Source organism: Indicator indicator, chromosome 1 (genome assembly GCF_027791375.1).
Source record: "Indicator indicator isolate 239-I01 chromosome 1, UM_Iind_1.1, whole genome shotgun sequence".
NCBI classification, from domain to species: domain Eukaryota; kingdom Metazoa; phylum Chordata; class Aves; order Piciformes; family Indicatoridae; genus Indicator; species Indicator indicator.
In genome coordinates, this window is record NC_072010.1 from 71,957,936 (window position 1) to 71,977,158 (window position 19,223).

Sequence of the window (19,223 nt, forward strand, 5' to 3'; positions counted from 1 at the left end):
CAGGGATTACTTCACGCAAAGTTAACTTTCAGTTCAAGTCAAACTCTGAGGTGCAGTTTAACGAATCATAAAAAGTTCTCTCAACCATCATTGACCTCTAGGTATATGAGTACTGATCTCATAGCACTTAGATTACTATTGTAAGGACAAGCATTTCCATAATAATGTCCTCTGCTAGCTTGAGATGTTTGCTGGTCCACAACAGGTAAATGCAGAGCTTTTTTGCAAGACCAGCACAGGACTAGCAGCAGCAAGGGGGAGGTTGTCTCAACTATTCTCTCTGCTCTGAAATTCAGCAAATTAGCAGTGATGTAAAGATTCCTCAGTCTCCCTTACTCTTCACCTGTATAAAATAAATCAGCAGCATACACAGCTGCAGTGGGATTGCTCCTGTAGTTGTGTTGGAATCACCCAGAAAAGGAGAAACTACACAACTTAATTTCTTCTATAATCTCCACAGCATGGAGAACCCAGAGATTTTTAGACAAAGACGGGCAGCTTCCTAGGTCAGGAAATAAATTCCCATGCTTGCTTGCTTTTCCTAAAACTGCAATTTCTATTACTCTTTGTAAAGTGATTAACACTAAATGAAAGGAAGCAGAAAAAAAACCAAAACACCTTGGCAACTGTCCCTTGAGGGCTTTCCCCATTTTAACCATGAAGAAGGGAAATGATATGCCCTCTCCTTTCACTTCCTTTTCTTTTTGTATTCTGTTCTTAAATATTTCAGCCAGCTGGAGAATGTTAACCCTTCGTCATTTTTAGAAATACAGAGGGAAATACAGATCTGTTCTATTTGAATGCCGAAGTGTGGTTGAAATTTATACACTGGGGGAAAAATAATCCATCATCTGCTTAGTCAGTGAAAACTGCTATAAGGAGAGTAAGCCCATCTTGTGAAGGGGAATTGTCACAGAGTAAGAGGGTCAGTTCCATTGTACATAAATGTGTGTGTATATATATATATAGTATGTATGTATGCTCAGGCAGTGTTTGCATACCATATTTGAGGTGGCTTGCATCTGAGTAGCAACACATATCTCATTGTTCATGAGATAACACAGTGTTTGAAATAAACTAACCTATTAAAAGTTAAATGGTGGTATTTTTTTAAAGGATCACCTCTAGAAACGCATTGGTAAGATATTTCAGGAAAAATATCCTCCTCTGGTGAAAACAAGACTGAGTTACAAGAGCTGACCCTCTTCAGTACAGTTGGTTAGAACAGATTTTGAAATGCATTTCCTTTCCACATTGAAAAGCCAACAAAACTTTCTCTTTTCTTAAAAGAGAATAGCAATAAATGTGTGAATTTAGATACTTTTCTTTCACTCATTTGAAATAAATAAAAATCAGGTAATCCTGGACCCAAGACATTTTCCTCTCTAAGGCCTTGCTAAATTCACCTGTCTTGGAAACAGTTTGGCTCTGACAAAAATGGGTGGATTGATGAAAATACAGGTATTTGAAAATTTTGCTACCACCTCTAGTATGGGTCTCAGCAGCGCTGTCTAAGAAAGCTGTACAAATAAATGACATTTCAGTAACCAAGCTTAAATCAGATTTTTTTTTTCTACTGAAATTTTATTTTGGATTAAACAAGCATTTAATTTAAAATATAATGTTCTCTCTTGCTTCTGTTCATTAGCCCCCTGAAAAAAGTCAAACCAAATTTACATAAAATTGAATTGGATTTTAAATAAAAATGGTTTCCTCTTTTTCTCTCCAGTTTTATGAATGTGGTCCCAAACAGAATTCCTCAGTGAATGAAATATATGTCAAAAAATGCCAGTGCTGTCCTGCAGACATAATGTATAAAGGGGAAAAAGTAGTGCATGATTGTGCAGGTAGAATTTTGTTTCCATGAAATCTCTTTTCATCAAGCTCAAATATTTCCAGTCATGCTATGTTTTAGTTTATATTTTACTTGTATTTATATTATCTCCACCAAGCCAAGCATCTTCTTGGATAAGTTATCTGCATTTCCAAATGGCTTTTGCAGCAATTTGGAGTTTAAACTTTGAATTACTATTTTCTAATGGAGAGTGAAACATTTCATAATAAGAGGAAATTAGGAAAAAACACTTGAGGAAAAAGAAAAACTTACAGAATATATGCAGTGTAGTTGACTTTCTACAGAGAATCATCCAGAATAAGCTCCTTGCAAAAAGATCTGGTGCTCACGTCTTTCATTTTTGAATATTCTTTCCTTAAGGGCAGGCACTGTATCAGACATATTCTCATCTACATGCTGGATATCCCACTACAGTTTTAGAGTCAGTAGCAACAAGTATTGCTCAGAAAGCTCTCAAGGCTGCCAAAGCAGAGCCAACACAAAAAGATTTCCTCAGTTATATTCTAGCCTTGAGGCAGCAGCTTCTCCAAATGTCGTACTAAAAATAGCATGAGAAATAATATTCGTAATCAAGGGGAGTTGCACCAAAGGAAGTGGAAGATTTTACAAGAGCTGAACAAAAACATAGATGTATAAACAACATCTCTGGCTGCTGGCTGCTGGAATGGCTTAAGTGTATTATTTCTTTTAAAAAAATATTAATGTAATATGGCTCTACATACAGTTGAAAGTTCAGAATCGATACAGTCAAGTCAAAGGGTATCTTGGAAACATACAGCACTAGGGGTGGGCACACAGACTTCCAGCATCATTCAGGATTACACCTTAAACTTCATGCGTCTGAGCACTTGCACATATTCCATACTTCTGCTTCAACAGGTGGCTCTCCAACAAATACAGCATTATTTAAATCTGCTTGCTACTTCAGACTCAGGTAGCAGTTCTGACCAGAAGTCCCTTCTTACTTTCGTATCTGGAAAGTTGCTTGCGTGCAGTTTCTGATCAGATCACAGAAGGGATTTTAACATATTTATGTCAAGATAAAGATGTTTTATTAATTCTTTAGATCACTTACACATTCCTGTGATGTTCAAAATTCTGAGCAAATGATGGTCTTCTCCTTATAAAATACCTTCAGATTGAGGTCAGAGGGGAATTAAACAGGCCGAGAGGAATTTGCATTAGAAAGTTGCCACTGGTTAAAATAATGGAAGATTAGAGTAAATTTGGAAAGCAATTTTATAAAGGTGAGAGGTTCTTTTTCTCTGATATTGAGGATAAAATCCAGTCTCCTGCTCACACGCATTGCCCTCTGAAGTAAACAGAAACCTGAGAGCTCTGGCTTCCCTCTTTTTTCTGCTCCTTCATATCCCTTGTATTTGTAGATGTTGCAGGTGAGCAGATCTGTGTGCCTGCCAGCGAGTCCCACACAGCCAATAGAATTTTTGGTCATCTTGTTAGGCAGTTTTCAATCAATCATCTTTGTACTCCAAGGCTGATGCAAAGGGCCTTTTCAGGGCCAAGGAGTCGAGCTGCAGCTGGCTCAGTGCCCAGTACTGGACTAACTCTTGTTTCATATATCCAGGAGGAAATGCAGAACTGTAGTCTGTTGTTTACCACAGTATGCTTCCTTTCTTATTAACTCCTTTAGTTAGTTGAAGTAAGATAAATCAAGGAGAAAAAAGCAGTCTCTGCATTTGAGAGACAGAGAGAACTCAGTTATCTCAAGTAACAAGGGAATATGTACAGTGATTTGTAAGTGATGACAAGATAGGGTCAGGAAGAGAGAATACACTCAGCTGCTACTCTGGACCAGTACTGGGTGCCTTTGGCATTAAAGACTCCTATGTCTAGCCAGATAAATTCTGCAAAACCACTCTATAAAGAAACTTTTCTTAAGCAGTGTTTGTTATTTCTCTTACCTAATCTGCACATTCAGCAGCACACTATAGCTGTTATGTACACAGGAGTGTGTCCTGTACTTCTGCAAACGGCAGCCAGCTGTCTTTCGACCCTGCAAATTTCTCTGCAGCTTATTTGTAAACTATTTGAAAGCCGACCTAATGCTCACTTAGCACAAAATAAACCCTGGAAGCCTGTGGCAGCATAGGGGTGCCAAGTCAAGCACTTACAGCATTTTTGTAGAAGAAATACAGCACCATGTTGGCGAGTCGGGAATAACACCAGTGGCCATGAACGAGCAAGAGTTTCTCCAAGTGCCGGAACCTTGGAATTGCAAAGTCACTTGCCATCACCGCCTTTAAGGAGAGGAAAGTTTGAATTACTATTTTAAAGCATCACTTTCAACACCAACAGTGAACCTGGTTATCTTTCACAGTCCATGGAAACCATTCTGATGAAGAATGAAATCCATTATGGTGCTTCTGAAATGCAGCTATTGCTGCACTGACTGAACACCCATGAGCAAACCTGGCAGCCTGGCAGAACATGCAAAGTGACCTGGTTCTTGCCCAAAGGAATTACAGATGGTGGGTGACAGGCAGCATCAAAGCAAAAAGTGGGAGAATGTCTGGCAATTGCAGTTGCATGAGCATGAAGTCTCAGGATCTACATGTGAACATCTTGGTGGCTGTAACATCTTTCTCTGCAAAAACTACAGGTATTTAGAGAATAAAATTAATTTCCAGAGAATAAAATAAGAAAAGCACAATTATTGGACTTTAAAAGACAAACCAAGAAAAATATTAGTTTTAATTATATTTGCAGTCCTGGCTTATAAAGTTTACTTGGCTGTCCTCTCAGTATTTTGAGGGATTTTAAAAACTGTTTTCTAAAAATATGAAAAAAAAATCACACTAAGTAAGACTCTTCTGGTACTGTATTGACTGTCAAATCACATTGACAAAATGCATCATACAGTTTCTCTGTGCTTCTGACTAAAATTCAGGTAACGCACATCTACATGAGACCTTCTTGTAAATGATGGTGTTACCACGTATTATTTTACACTTATTTTTCTATTTTGGTATCACCTTTCTTCTCACAGTTCAGCAAAAACAGGAGGAAAGGTGAAAAACTCCAAAAGAGCAATATCTTCCTCAACCTCTGCAGGGTCTTTTTTCATTGCACTCTTAAAAGAGAGACATCTTTCCATTAATTTTTTCCTAATTTATTTTCTTGATGAATCATCAAAGGGACTCAATTTCCCCAAGTAAGTGCTTGTACAAGCTATTAAAACAAACTCTAAAACAGTATGCAAGAGAAGGTGCAATAATGCATTGCTATCTAAGCAGTAGATGTACATAATCACAGGGGCATTTTTATTATGTTGAAACACCCTGAGATTTCTCTGGTAGTGATATACAGTTGTTATAACCTCCCTGCATAGAATAGTCTGTTTTGTCTTGCAGACACACAGCCAGCTTGCAGTTTGAAGACAACAGAGCTGTGCTATACCCATTTCCTTGCTCTCCACCCCATCTCAGTCTATTCCAATGTTAAAACAAAACCACTAGCTTTATTTGTGCTTCTAACATAGCACTTCATGACACATTGTGCGAAGTGACAGGTTGTTGTTTTTTTTTCTTTTTGATTCCATTTTGATTACAGTGAGGAACATGGTGAAGAAGATAGTGTGGGATCCAATTACATTTTCATGTTTATTTAATCTCAAAATATCCTCTTGATCTTCACATTTTTATTTTTACTTACAGCTTTTTCAGAGGAAAAAGTGATTCATGCTCCATGTGCTCCCATAGAATATGGATAGAGAACAAATCAGAGTACTGCTGCTTTAGATATCTAAATTCTCAGAGCTTTTTGAGTAACTGCATGTGTAAGATTTTGACAGTTGTTTATAGTAAACTGGCCTGCATGGTTCCTTAGGACCTTGCAGTAAGGGAATGGATCCATAAACATTTTCCACTTTGTTGAACTTTCATTTAGAAAAAAACATGTGGCTTAATGAGTTAATGAGCAAATAGTTTTCAAATTTGAACATATTGCAAAAGCCAGGGGTATCTGAGGACTGCTTTTTCTAAGTCTGTGAGCTCAACTGAAAGTGGCATAGTGGGGAGAGCAGTTAATAAAATGCTATGAGCAGTATATGTCTGCATGGGGGCAAAAAGTGACCTGAATTACACAGATGATAGGAGCTGGTAAGTTCATAAGAGATAACACCCAAGAAGTTTTTGAATTGATAGGCTTGGAGCAGTCCCCAAAAAAACAGTTTCCTCTGGGCTTTCTGGAGCCTGGACTGCCTGCGGAGTGATACTGCAGAAGTTATGCAAAGCTCTCAAAGCTTGATGAAGGCTGTGGAACAGCAAACACACCAATTATCAGCTTAATCCAAGACTTCCTTTTCTCTTGCTCTCTCTGGGCATCAAAGTCAGGCCTATAGGTTCTGGTTTTGGGATGCCATACAATACACAGTGAGTATCTGGCTATTTTTGCGGTGGCTTATTTCCAGTCTAATTTGCAGCTGCTAACGTATTTGGAGAAACATTTTTAATTGATTTCAGGCCTGAAACCTGTATGAAAGGTGCTGACGGAAATCCATTTGCCCTGGGGATTAAAAGGAGAACAAGTGCAATAGCTCTGCTGGGTCAGCCTGAAGCCCATCTTCCCTAGCACCCAGCCTCCAACGACGGCCAAGAGAGTATGCCTTCGGATGAGCATATGAATAAATAAGAAAAACATCTACTGTCTTTTCTCCAGAGAACTGTCCTAGCTTCCGGTAATCTGCATGTTAAGAAATGCACAAAGTTGACATCCAAGTTCATAGCTCAGTTAAATTTTTGTTTCATAAATTTGTGTGTGACCTAAATAAATCACAGCATTCAGGAAATCCCGTGGAATCAAATTCTGTAGCCAACTTGCTCACTGTGTGAAGGAGGCCTTTCTTCCCTTTCAGGCAAAACATCCAGCCAGTGTGGCAAAAAACGCGATGTGGGTCAGAGAACCACCCACCAGTAACTAAGTTAAGGAGCATGCTCATCTGCTCGGGTCCTCAGGATGGAAACATTTCCCATGTTCTCTGAAGAGCCCTGACATATACTCAGCTATTCTATTTTCTCATGTAATTAGCCTGCACTCAGGCCAAATACAAGGTAAGTTGTGGAAATAAGGTATCTTCCTCATTATCTATGTCTTACTGCCATGTCTGGTGCTAACACTGTAACTGAACTGAACTGAGCAGTAGAGGAAGCAGAGGTAATAGGTAACACAATAGACCTACTGTACATTCTATACATATTCATACTCCGTTCTGGGGAGAGGAGATGTGCCTCTTATGCAGTGGTAAATACAGTAATCACAGACTGAACACTTCCAAAAGACTGCCTTATCTTGCTGTTCCCTGTGGCAGGAAATGGGGTGAAAAGCAAGACTTGGAATAGAGTGTAGGGAGCAGTGGTTCTGCAAATGGCTGAAAGTTTCTTTTTCTTTGCTGCTTGAACAGGCTGAGCTAGTGAGATGTGTAAGCGGTTGGGCTAAGGGTCACCACAACATCATGCAAATAAGCTGTCTCAGCTGGATGGAATTGTGCAGCTACTCTACAGGAGAAGTATACCCAGGCAATATAGAAGAGAGAAGAATAAAAAAAAAGAATAAGGTGAACCTTTATTTCCTAAATATGCATAGCTAAGCATTTTTCTTTCTTTAACCTAGTATTGATAAATTAGTTCTTAAAACACACTGCTTAGAGGTATCTAATAAGCTGAATTTTGTAAGAAGGTAGCACATTTAAACTTGTCATGGATCTGAGAACAAACACAAGCTCATCCTCAAGCTGAAAGCATCCTTAGGACACTCAGCTGGCACCCTTGAGCACAACTGGTGCTTCTCCACCATTTGTGCTGGCTATCCAAAGGCACTTCAGCCATGCTGATTTATGGGAAGTGCCAATTTCACCCTTTCATAGAAATGCTTTCCAGTGAATGAGCAACCTTACCTGCATGCCTTCTTGACCAGAGATCCCCACACCAACATCGGCCACTTGGATCATGCTGACATCATTAGCACCATCACCTAAATGTGACAAGATACAGTTTTGTTATCAGTAGTAGATCAGGAAAATCTAGCAGCAGCAAAGCAAATGAAAACCAGTTGTTACTGAGTGCTGGCTGAGTATAATAAGGGAGATGTGGGGTAGAAAATGATTCATCTTTGGAATAAAAGGTACAAAGCTTAGCAAAGCTGTCAAGACATTCTCATCTTTGTAGGCTTTTTTTTTTTAATCATGGAAAACTAAAAATTAAATATATTCCTCTATTTTTCAATATGACGTAAAATTCAAGTGTCTGTCCTGAAATGCACAAATACTAAAACACTGAAAGGCTGAGAATGAGCTTCCCAATATTTCTGCTTCCTGATTAACCATCTGCCTACAATCAGATATGACTAAGAATGAAAAATGGAAGGAGACCTAAAGCCAATGAGAATGCCTACACAAGAAAAATTGCAATAAAGTTAAAAAGTAGATGAATTCCTGACTTGGGTTGATCAGTCTGAGATCTTTAATACACCCATCACATGTAGATTTAACTGCAATGGTTGTGACATGCTCTGCTTCCAGTCATAAGATGACAAGCGACGGGTGGCATAAAAAGCACACCAGAATAGGATATTTTTCTGCTTCTTAACCTCTTAAATTAATAGCCAGAATGCTAGTGGAAAATGAAATTGTATTAACTGATGACAAGACACTTGCTTTTAAATTTCAGTGGCTGAGGCATACATATACATCTCACTCTAGTATCCCTGCTGCTGGCACACAAGTGGTATCTCCTCACCTGCCAAAGCTGATGTCTTCGTAACAAACCCAAGTTAGCTCATGTTTGTTAAGAGAGAGGATGTATACAGTTGGGCAGTTACACCAGAGCAGAAGCTTGACTTCAGCAGGCTCAAGATGCTCAGAAAGAATGAAAATACAAGCTGCCCAGTCTTTGCTAGTGTTTTTCAGCAATCTGGGTAATTCAAGTTTACCAGCCAGACATTTTTTTGACAGCATATGCAAATGGCTATGTCTACAATCAGTCAGCCAAAGATATAATTTCAGTACAAGGAAGGCATATTTGAGCTAGGCATGATATGGTGAGCATAAGGATTGTTATAATCAGTGCACATTTGGTGATGTGGACATCACAGGGGCCTGTCAATTATTATATGTACTTAGGGCTTCTCGTGGGTAGGTCCAATCCACATGTGCCACTGTTATGATTCAAGGTAGATGAAAGGCAGATGAAAGCTAGTGTGTGACAATATATGCTGCAACCATATTTTCTAATGCAACTTGAGCCTAAGCTTCAGACAGGAAAAGAAAGGCTGGTTGACTTTTCTTATGTAAAAACCATGCCAACATGGAAGATATTGCCAGATTTAAAACAGACTGACAAAATCTCTCCTTCACAAACTGAGTAATTAGCTAGGAAGAAGTATAAGCTCTGGCATGATGCCAGTGGTAAATGCATTCTCTCTACTGACAAGACCAACTCAGATCCAATGTTGTATGGCTGCCTTATGATGAAAAATGCAGAGCCCTGAGTTTAAACATGATTGGATGAAACAACACTAAGCACAATGTCATTCTGTCTGATACAGTAACTACAACACGGTGTTCTTCACAGCATCAGCTAACCCAGTTCTTCACAGCTGTGTTCAGACATCACAAGACCTCACAGAATACTGGGTCCCAATTATCTAACTTCTGTAGAAAGAAGTCCCAAATAGTGCTGCACAGTTCTATCTTGATTTTGAATATGTTAGAGTTGTCCACTACATTTTCAGACAAAACTGGCAGGCTGTTTCGAGTCATGAGGCAGCTGGGAGGGTTCTATTGCAAGTTAAAAAGTCAAAATTCTCAAGGCTCAGCACGTGTCAAGGCAGGCTAGTTTAAACTGAGATATTTACCTATTGCCAAGGTCATTGCTTTGAGTTTGTCTCTGACTAATCTCACTACCATGCTCTTCTGGAGTGGGGTAGCACGACAGCACAGTACTGAACGGCATCGCTTGGCTAGTGAAAGAAATTTATCTTCTAGTGTAGGTTCCAGGGCGTAAGCTAGAGTCCTTCCATCAATCACTAGGCCCAAGCTGGAAAGCACAGGGGAAGAAGGTGGATAGAGAGGGGTGAACCCAACAGTCATGTTTCCAGTAGCTTCATCTACTGTGTTGTTTGAAAATTTAGACTCTATGCATTGCAGACACTGTTCCAGCAAGGCAGCACATGTCTCCTGAAAAAAATTAAAAACAAATACACTTGAGAGAAAAGAACATACATTCAAACATTTGTATTTGCTGTATATTTAGGCATAAGGACTATGAAGAATGTGCTATGTTTGCTGCACTGTTAATGTTTTAATTTCTAAGAATCTTCTTTTCTATTTGCTCTGAACACAATTCTTACAGAAGATATGATAGCAGTGAGGACTCTAAAGGCTTAAAATCTAATTCCACTTTAACATGCAGTATTGTCTGCTAAAAGAATTTCTTCTACCTCATTTTCAGAATAACAGTGCTGGGAAATGATATAATCAGTATCAGTACCAAGTTAAGTAGTGTGGTGAACACCATGTACACACCTACAACTCAGATCAAATAGTTATGCATTGTTAAAGACCGACTAAAGATTATTTAAACTGAATTCTCTCTCCTAGCCACACTCAAGTATAAAATGCTATTGAGACTACATGAACACTTAAAATGAAATACTACTGCACTCACAGCAAAGTATGACAAAAAGAAAGATCATGAAAAACTCAATTTACCAGTTCAGTTGACACACTCAAGATTGGAAAATGCTGCCATCTTTTCTTCCTTTTCAAAGGAAATTGGAGTTGGATACTGCTGGCCTACCTCTCCTCTGTTGGTCTGAAGTCCAATTTTATCACCCCGTTTAAAGGACTAGAGCACTATCAGTCTGGTTCCTTGTATGTTAGACCATATCAGTAAAGTCTTTGTGACTGTCTGTTTGCAATGAGTTGAGCACAGGAAAGATTAGTAACTCAGAAGAATAAGAAAAGGTCTGTTAGAAAGCAAGGCACTACTGCTTTTCTGACTCACAGTGTTAGCATCAAAATTTAAATGCTGCTTCTATCTCCAGAGACAAAGCCAGATGAGAAAGCATGAATAATCGAGCTTTCTAAATATTACATTTCAGCAGTGTAAAACAAAGCACAAATTCTTCAAAGGTAATAAATTGTTTTCTTCCACAACACGTTTAATAATAGGTTGCTTTTGGAGACCCAACAGTGCCAATAAGCAAAACAAGGGATGTTTTGAGAATGCATACCAAAGAAAGGCATTTATGCTGCTATGGCATATTTTCATTCATGGTAAAGCCCACTGCACGCAGTTGCATGTCTTCAGTAAGTTTATGATGCATGACACTATGACTCAGAAGCATGATTCACTGACAAGTATTCAAAGATATGTCCTACCTGACAATTACAGCTGAAGCAGGAAAAGAAGAAGAAAAAAAAAACCAAGAGGGAAAGGAAAAGAAACCATGAAACTTTTAAACCTATGAGTTGAAAACAAAACAAAGCTAGTTCACAAGTAAACTTTTGCACTCTACTTACTAGTGATTCAGCATTCAAAGTAATGATTTCTTCATCATGATCCAGTAGCTTGCAGGCATAAGCAATATTAACAGCTGTTTCTTGCTTGTCTCCAGTAAGTACCCAAATCTGCAACCCAGCTTTGCGCAAGTTTGCAATGGTTTCTGGAACACCATCCTGTAAACGGTCTTCAATGCCAGTTGCACCTAAGCACATAGAAAATGAAACATACTGCATGTTAAATGAACACTTAGGGTTCATCTCAAATTGTACGTTTGGATTTTTCAAAAAGCAGCAATCACTTTTTTTGAGGAATAGCCAAACTTCTAATGGTTGCAAGATTTGAGCAGCTTTCTTTGGGTATTGAGAGGAGCAGAAAGTAGCTGAGGTAACCATTTTCATCCACAGCCATCAACAAAACCAGAATTCAAAACTTCAAAAGCAATCTGATACCACTTTTAGTCTCAGAGGTTCACAAGGCTGATGTAGCTTTGCTTATTGTCTCTCTGCTCTGTATCTTCAGTTCTTAAGGGTCTTGATTGCCTTTCTTCCATTAGAAGAAGAAGAAAGAAATTTCTCCCTTTTGAAAGGGAATGACAGCAGGAGTGCAGCTTAGCAACATCACTAAGGCTGCAGTCATACATTTTTCCTGTCTTGTTGCTGCTCTCTGCTATTGCAGGAAGACACTGAACACCGAAGTAGATATAGCAGAGAATAAATAATAAATCCAAGTTCAGTGTCACCACAACAATGCTCCACTGAGTTCCAGAGAGGCTTCAATGTGAGGAAATGTAAGCCCTAACTACTAGAGAATGAGCACATGCAGATCACCTGGAACAACAGGAAAAGCAAAGTCAACTTTTCTTAGCTATTTGTAATTTCTATGGTTGTGCCTTGGAAAAAATAATTTAGCAACAGAAGTCCACCTGAAGTTTGAGCACTAGTCATGTAGGTGGGAACACATTCTCAGGGCAACGTAGGGAAAGTTATTATTACCCAGCTCTGGGGCATTCAGCATAAGAAACACATGGATCTGCACAAGCAAATCCAGATGAGGGCTCCATAGGTGATCATGGGGCTGGGATACCTCCCCCATATAAGAGCAGGCTGAGAGAGCAGAGGTTATTCAGTCTGGAGAGAAGGCAGCTCCAGGGAGATCTTGTAGCAGGCTTCCAGTACCTAAAGGGGGCCTACAGAAAAGATGGTAAGGGACCCTTTTTTAGGTATTTTAGTGATAGGAAGAGCTGCTATGATTTTAAAATGAAATAAGTTAGATTTAGATTAAAGAAGAATTTCTTTACTGTGAGGGTGGTGAGACACCGGAATGGGTTGCCCAGAGAAGCTGTGGACATGCCCTCCCTGGAAGCATTGAAGGCCAGGTTAGATGGAGCTTTGAGCAGCCTGGTCTAGTGGAAGAAGTCCTTACCCATGACAGAGAGATTGGAACTAGATGATCTTCAAGGTGCCTTGCAGTCCAAACCATTCTATGACTCTATCCAAACGTGTACAAAGAATACTCCTTTTCCAGATCAACTTGTTTATTCCCGCAAGACACAAACCACAGCAGGAGGTTCTTGGGAAATGACCAAGAAAGGGACCTGGGGGTTCTTATTGACAAGCAACTGAGTATGTGCAAGCAGGGTGCCCAGATGGCCAAGAAAGTCAGTGGTATCCTGGCTTGTACCAGAAATGCTGTGTCCAGGGAGTTGGTTGTTCCCTTGTGCTCAGCTCTGGTGTGGCCACACTTTGAGTATTGTGTTCAGTTTTGGGCACCTCAGTACAAGAGAGATGTTGAGTTGCTGGAGCGAGTGCAGAGGAGGGCAACAAAGCTGGTGAAGGGTCTGGGGAATAAATGTTATGAAGAGTGACTGAAGGAGCTGGGGTTGTTTAGTTTGGAAAAGAGGAGACCTCATTGCTCTCTACAACTACCTGAAAGGATGTTGTGGAGAGGCTGGTACTGGTCTCTTCTCACAGGTGATTAGTGATAGAACAAGAGGAAATGGCCTAAAGGTGTGACTGGGTAGGTTTAGACCGGACATTAGGAAAACTTTTCTTCATGGAAAGAGTGGTCAGGCACTGGAATGGGCTGCCCAGGGAGGTGGTTGAGTTGCCAACCCTGGGTGTGTTTAAAGGTTTTTTGAAGGTGGTGCTTGGGGATATGGTTTAGGGGTGAACCTTGTAGAGTAGGGTTATCAGTTGGACTTGGTGATCCTAAGGGTCTTTTCCAACATGGAAGTTACTGTGATTCTGTGACTGAATAGATAGTTTATTCCTGGCTAGAGCTCTTTTATATGGCTGGCTGTTCAATTTCACTTCCCTGACCCCTCCCCACCCCCATAATGAAGCAAGAGGCAGCATAGAAAATCACAGTGGGATCTTCCTGATTAGTATGGTCTGAATTAGTCACCTCATAGTCCCTTTTAAGTCAGAGGAGAGAAATATTCACTTCAAGGGCATGATTCATCATCATACCTAAAACAGGTATCTAAGACCAAATAAACTGCACTTTTATTTTTTGTCTCTCCCTTGGTTATGTGGGGAGCCTTAATCTGTAGTGCATACATCAGAAGCTGGTTGACATGGATCTGGTCTCTCAGAGACAGGCAAGTTAGCAATTAGCGAAGGTTATCTCCAACAGTGTTATGACTGTCCTAGTTTCTTTACCAGAGAAAGCAGTTGCATGCTTGGACTAACAGTGTAGAAATATATATTTTTTAGAATCTTAGTGCTTTCAACATCACAACTCAGTAAAGGAAGAATATGACTTAGTTCTCGGAATACATTTTACATGCACTGATTTTAATTGCATCATAAGGAATTATTGCAATCCTCTTCCACAGAATACGCAAACCCTGAGAGCACGAGATGCACCTGATGGATATGAGAGTTGATGCCTCTCCACAAATGCAATTTATGAGCTTTGTGAGTGTCTCTGGTACCCCTGGAGTCATGGAAGTCTCTAATACGTTGAAAAGGCACTGAGCTAACAAAATTCTGCAGATGGTTTGGGCCAAGTCCCCCTCCTCTTTAGAGCAGCAGGTCCCATTCACGATATAGTGTCACATCCATTGCTGGTATAACTCCACTCCTTTCACTAGTGATAAAATGATGGTAGGTGCAAGGGAAACAGGATATGTCTGTTATGTTAATTATATCCCATTCCTTTCTGGTGCTGCACAAGACAGCCATGACAAAGTCCAAAAGAAGCCAATTTCTGTACTGTCAGAAACCATTCGAGGGAAAGAATGGATTTCACAGAGAAGCTTTCAGAATTTTTAACACATTTTAATTTAATGTCCAGCTCTCATTTCATTACCTAGCAGATGCAGATTCTTCTCTATCCGCAGTGCTGACTGAAACAGAAGTTCATCACGATTTTCAATAGAGGATTCAGCTTCTAAATGACTTTTTAACCAACAGGCATACTCTTCCTTGCTGAGAACCTATTAAAAAGAGTATGTGAGGGCACAGTCAATGCAATGCAGAGGCATTCATACTTTACAGAAAAAAAAGTCAAGACTCTCCTTAAAAGCCAAGTGAGGATCTGCATTTACTCACTCTTTTTGCAATACAGAGGGTCCGCAGCCCATCTACAGCATAAAGATTAAGGAAATTCTGGGTTTTGCTTTGGATTTTTTTTTGATGTTTGCCCCGAGGGTCATCTAGATAATAAAAAAAGAAATTAGTGATGGAAAAAAATAACAGCAGCTGAATGGCCTCAGAGGATAAAAATTTGCCTACAGTATTCACTGTACCAGCACTTTATAACTGATACTTTTAAAGAGCTGCTCATGTCTCTTGGGAAACTCAAGTAAAATGTTCCATTTAGGGGAAAAAAAAAAAACAAACCCACATATTTTTGTTCTGTCTTTTCTGCCTTCTCTCTTCAAAAGTAGTTGTGAATGTGTGTCAGAAAGACCTTCTCTTTCTTATTCCTTATGTATTTGCTTGGCCTGAATACTTTGAGAAATCATGGTAATCTTCACAGTAAGCAATAATGCCAGAAAGCATAGTATGATTTCAATACACTACTATGAAACACTTCTCCACATCTCATCATGTGCAGAAAAATCAAACTTACTTGAAAACAGCACTTAGTTTTCCACCAAAATTATCATCTCAAAAGAACCAGAAGGAGTGCTCTGTTTTGTATATCTAAGTGTATGAAGGTGCTTCTGCTGCTGCTGTATTGATATGACCTATTGGACTGAATCAGTTCAAGAAGTTCTGAATATGACTGTGATTTCATTTATAAGAGAATTTATACTTATGTAGACCTCACAGCTAGCTTCTACCTTGAATAAAATGGCACAACTTCCCACTAGCTTTACTCTTTGCTAAAAGCCATGTGTAAGAACTAAAAACCAGGACTAATTTCCTTTTCTCTCTTTAGTTGGGATTGGTTCAACGTGCTCACACTGTGATCAAAAAAGAGTAATGACTATGACGGTGGAACATTTTGTTCCATCTCATTACCTGAAACGATGTCTTTCAAAGTTAAAAACAGGTGATATGCATCTTTTTTATCATCTACGATCAAGACAGGTTAATGTACAATCTACTCCAGTAGCAATCTTAAATAAGATGAATTGCAGGGTTAGTACTAAAGTAAATGTACAAGCTGGTAAGTTTTAGATTGCAACCCCTGAGTGAGAATGACTGGTATCATATGGCATGGGGCTTTTTTGTTTGTTTGGTTGGTTTTGTTTGTTGTTTCTTTTAATTTTTTTTCCTTAAAGTCTGATTTTTTTTGGGTGGGGGGGGGGGTTGGGATTTCAGGATTACAATTTTATAATTGCAATATTTGTGTTACTGGTACTTGCACAGTAACCAGTCAAAGAGTCAGATGCGTGCCATTCATCGTAAGAAGTCTGAGCATCTGAAGAGACCTACTACATACGATCTCAGCTCGCCACTGGATATGCTCACCCCTCTCAACTGATCCCACTGAGAACCTATGGGTACTATACCCTGATACACTTAACATGGGTACATAAATTAGATGGCATAAATCTAGATAGCTTCCAGTGGTCTCTTTCGAGCCCTATAATTTTTTTAAAATCTTACTGTTTATACTGTTCAGTGCCCATTTCCCCCCTTTTCTTAAAAGGACAACGCAGATATATTATTCTGGAAGAATATTCCTAAAATACGATTTGCAATTGGAAACCCCTTTCTTACACTATTGCTTGTGTCTCTGACACACACACCACCAGGTTATTTCAGAAGATACAGAAACAGATCACAACTAGATTCAGTTGCAACACTAAGTAGAAATACTTCATGGGACTGGTAGCCTAACACAGATTAATTTAGCTTCTTTTCTGTTTGTGAATGATAATGTTTTTGGCATATGTGACTTAGCTCTGTAACATCCAGCCAGCAAGGATTCTTCCTAATTTTTTGTGAACCATTACTATTCTAGAGAGAAATGCCTTTTTTAAAAAATATCCCTCATGACACTGTCTTAAGGGACTAGCTACTGCAGTCACTCACTGATTTCAAACGCTTCAAACTTGAATGGGTGCTTAAATACATCAGAAGTTGTTTCTATGTCTTCAGGATTAGGTGGTGTTAATCACTTCAGATCTGTCTGAATACCATGGGTGCTAATGTAGTTGATCATTATGTCAAATGCTTATACCACCTTCAATGAACAAAGACAGTAATTCTCTACAAGTTCAGATGTGCACATAATTTTCTATACAAATTCTCAATTCCAGAGTGGAAGACTCCATCTTTCTCTTTCACCAGCATACCAATGATGGCTAAATCCTTTTGTAACTCTTCATGTGCCTTATCAGTCCTACCCTGAGATTCACCTTCTGCTCAGAAGTTAGAAGGGGGAAGGAATCTCTCACAGACAAAACACAGTTGTGGAGATTCTTTTTTAGCTGGAATTCTTTTTTAGCAGTGTAACCACGTCGACCACGTCAGTGAAAATCAGCAAATAAGTCTTCTCCAGAAGAATGATAGAGAGATAGCGGTGTTCTGATTGCTTCATTTCCTTCCATAATTACAGGCTGCAGAAAGCCAGCCCAGTCCATTGTTTTCTCAATGACTTATGCTCACAGTTCCTGTGATTTGGGTATTGACTCAATCAGTAACTTTCTTATTTATGAACATGGTGACTGTTACGATAAAGTAAAAACAATACACTTTTGGGAATTATGTCAAGGCTTTTGGAAATATCTGCATGCTATCAGAGAACACCAGGTTTCACGGTTTCAACTAGATCTACAGGCAGAGCAAAGGGAGTAATTTCAATTTTCAAGCTTAAGGCAATCTTGGATTTTCTATAAGACACAACTGAAGGTACAAGATAATGCTTTTACTTCTGATCTTGGGCTGTTCCTCGTGTCATAATTTAAAATACTTTTCCTTCCAAACAGTGACTTTTATGCCATGTGATGTTTGAGTTGGGACATTACAGACACAGTGCTGCCTTGATCCTTCAGTTTAAGGGCAGAAGTATCACAAAGTCTCAAGATGCATGCTTGACTGGTACACAATTTACATGTCCCTGAGGCACTAACACAGCAAAAATTGAGCACTGGGAATAGCTGTCATTTTGATTCACTTACTGGTCAAAGCTTTAAAATGATAAATGCCTGAATTCTCATAGCATTACATCTCCTCCCACACCAGAGAGCAGGATGAAACCACTAACAGAAGCTGCAATATAGATAATAGCTACAGCACAAATCTTCTGAGTCTCTCTCTACCTGGAGAATACATTCCTGTAATTGGAAAAAGATGCTGTTCCCTCAAGAATTGGCAACATATCCACTGACATTAGGATACCACAGGCAAAGCTGTGAATTCAGTTCCAGGAGTGAAGCTGCCCAAGAGAAATGTCAAACTTTTTTTTTCAGACAGATCCACTGAAATCTACAGAATTACTGAAGCCAGCAGAGGGCTAGAAAACAAGGGAAACGGCTTAGGATGTTCTAGTGGCTGCAGTTTACAGTGCTTGCAAAGGCAAAATATACTAATACTCATAGTTCAATTTGAGCTAAAAAACTAAAACAAAGCAATAAAACAAACCACAACACAATTTCAAAGCCACCTGCAATGCACCTGCCTGTAAAGATGGTGGAATAGCTGTATTTTCCCATCTACAGAATCTGCTCACTGTCATTACTGATCTTCAGGAACTCTGCTTTCCTTTCTCTGAAATACACCACCTTTGGTAATGTCACTATTGTTTAGTTTTCCCACTGGCCTTGTTTTCACTTAGGTGGGTCCTAGATCCTCCTGAAATTTGCCCGAAATTTCTGTAATCCATTGAGTTTACTGTGTGTAGACACAGCAGCTGCAAACATGGTCTAGTAGATGCTGACAAAATATGACTTTGCATAAAATAAAATTTTATTTTCTTTGTAATGCTCAGTTCTCATTCTGATAACTCATTTTCAAACATTATTTTTCTAGGTATGTTATTAGAGATTCTCAGTACTACTAATTCTCTGTTAGTACTTTGGAGGGAAACAAGTTTCCACAGATGATCTCTGTAGCTTCTGGAATATCAGATCTTTACCAGAAAATTAATCATGAATACTTTGTTGTTAGTTAAGAACAAGTTGTTCTTAATTTTTTTGGCTCAGCTTTGATTTATATGGTTGTAAACAGAAAACTAATGCCAACATTTTTCTGTTATTTCATTAAACTAAAATCACACAGTATAAGCCTTTCACAATTGTTTACCTCAACTGATGTCAAAGTAACCACGAAGTTAGTGAAACATGGGAAGTACCTCTAGCACTTTCAGGCTCTGTCCATTCATACTGGGGTAAGCTTTAAATACTGAACTAAATTCAGTGTTGAAAATATAGCAAATTAGATGCAAAT

The 19,223-nt window shown here is 39.1% G+C and overlaps 1 protein-coding gene across 1 annotated transcript in view; it reads right to left on the reverse strand.

The window, feature by feature from the left end:
- Positions 1 to 19,223, reverse strand: part of ATP10A (ATPase phospholipid transporting 10A (putative)) — a 111,868-nt gene that overhangs the window by 4,760 nt on the left and 87,885 nt on the right. The window contains exons 11-16 of the mRNA XM_054383218.1: positions 14,931 to 15,034; positions 14,689 to 14,815; positions 11,394 to 11,578; positions 9,725 to 10,046; positions 7,767 to 7,843; positions 3,988 to 4,113 (exon numbers count right to left, since the gene is read on the reverse strand). Coding sequence (XP_054239193.1) covers positions 3,988 to 4,113; positions 7,767 to 7,843; positions 9,725 to 10,046; positions 11,394 to 11,578; positions 14,689 to 14,815; positions 14,931 to 15,034 — 941 coding nt within the window. The remainder of the gene's footprint in view (positions 1 to 3,987; positions 4,114 to 7,766; positions 7,844 to 9,724; positions 10,047 to 11,393; positions 11,579 to 14,688; positions 14,816 to 14,930; positions 15,035 to 19,223) is intronic.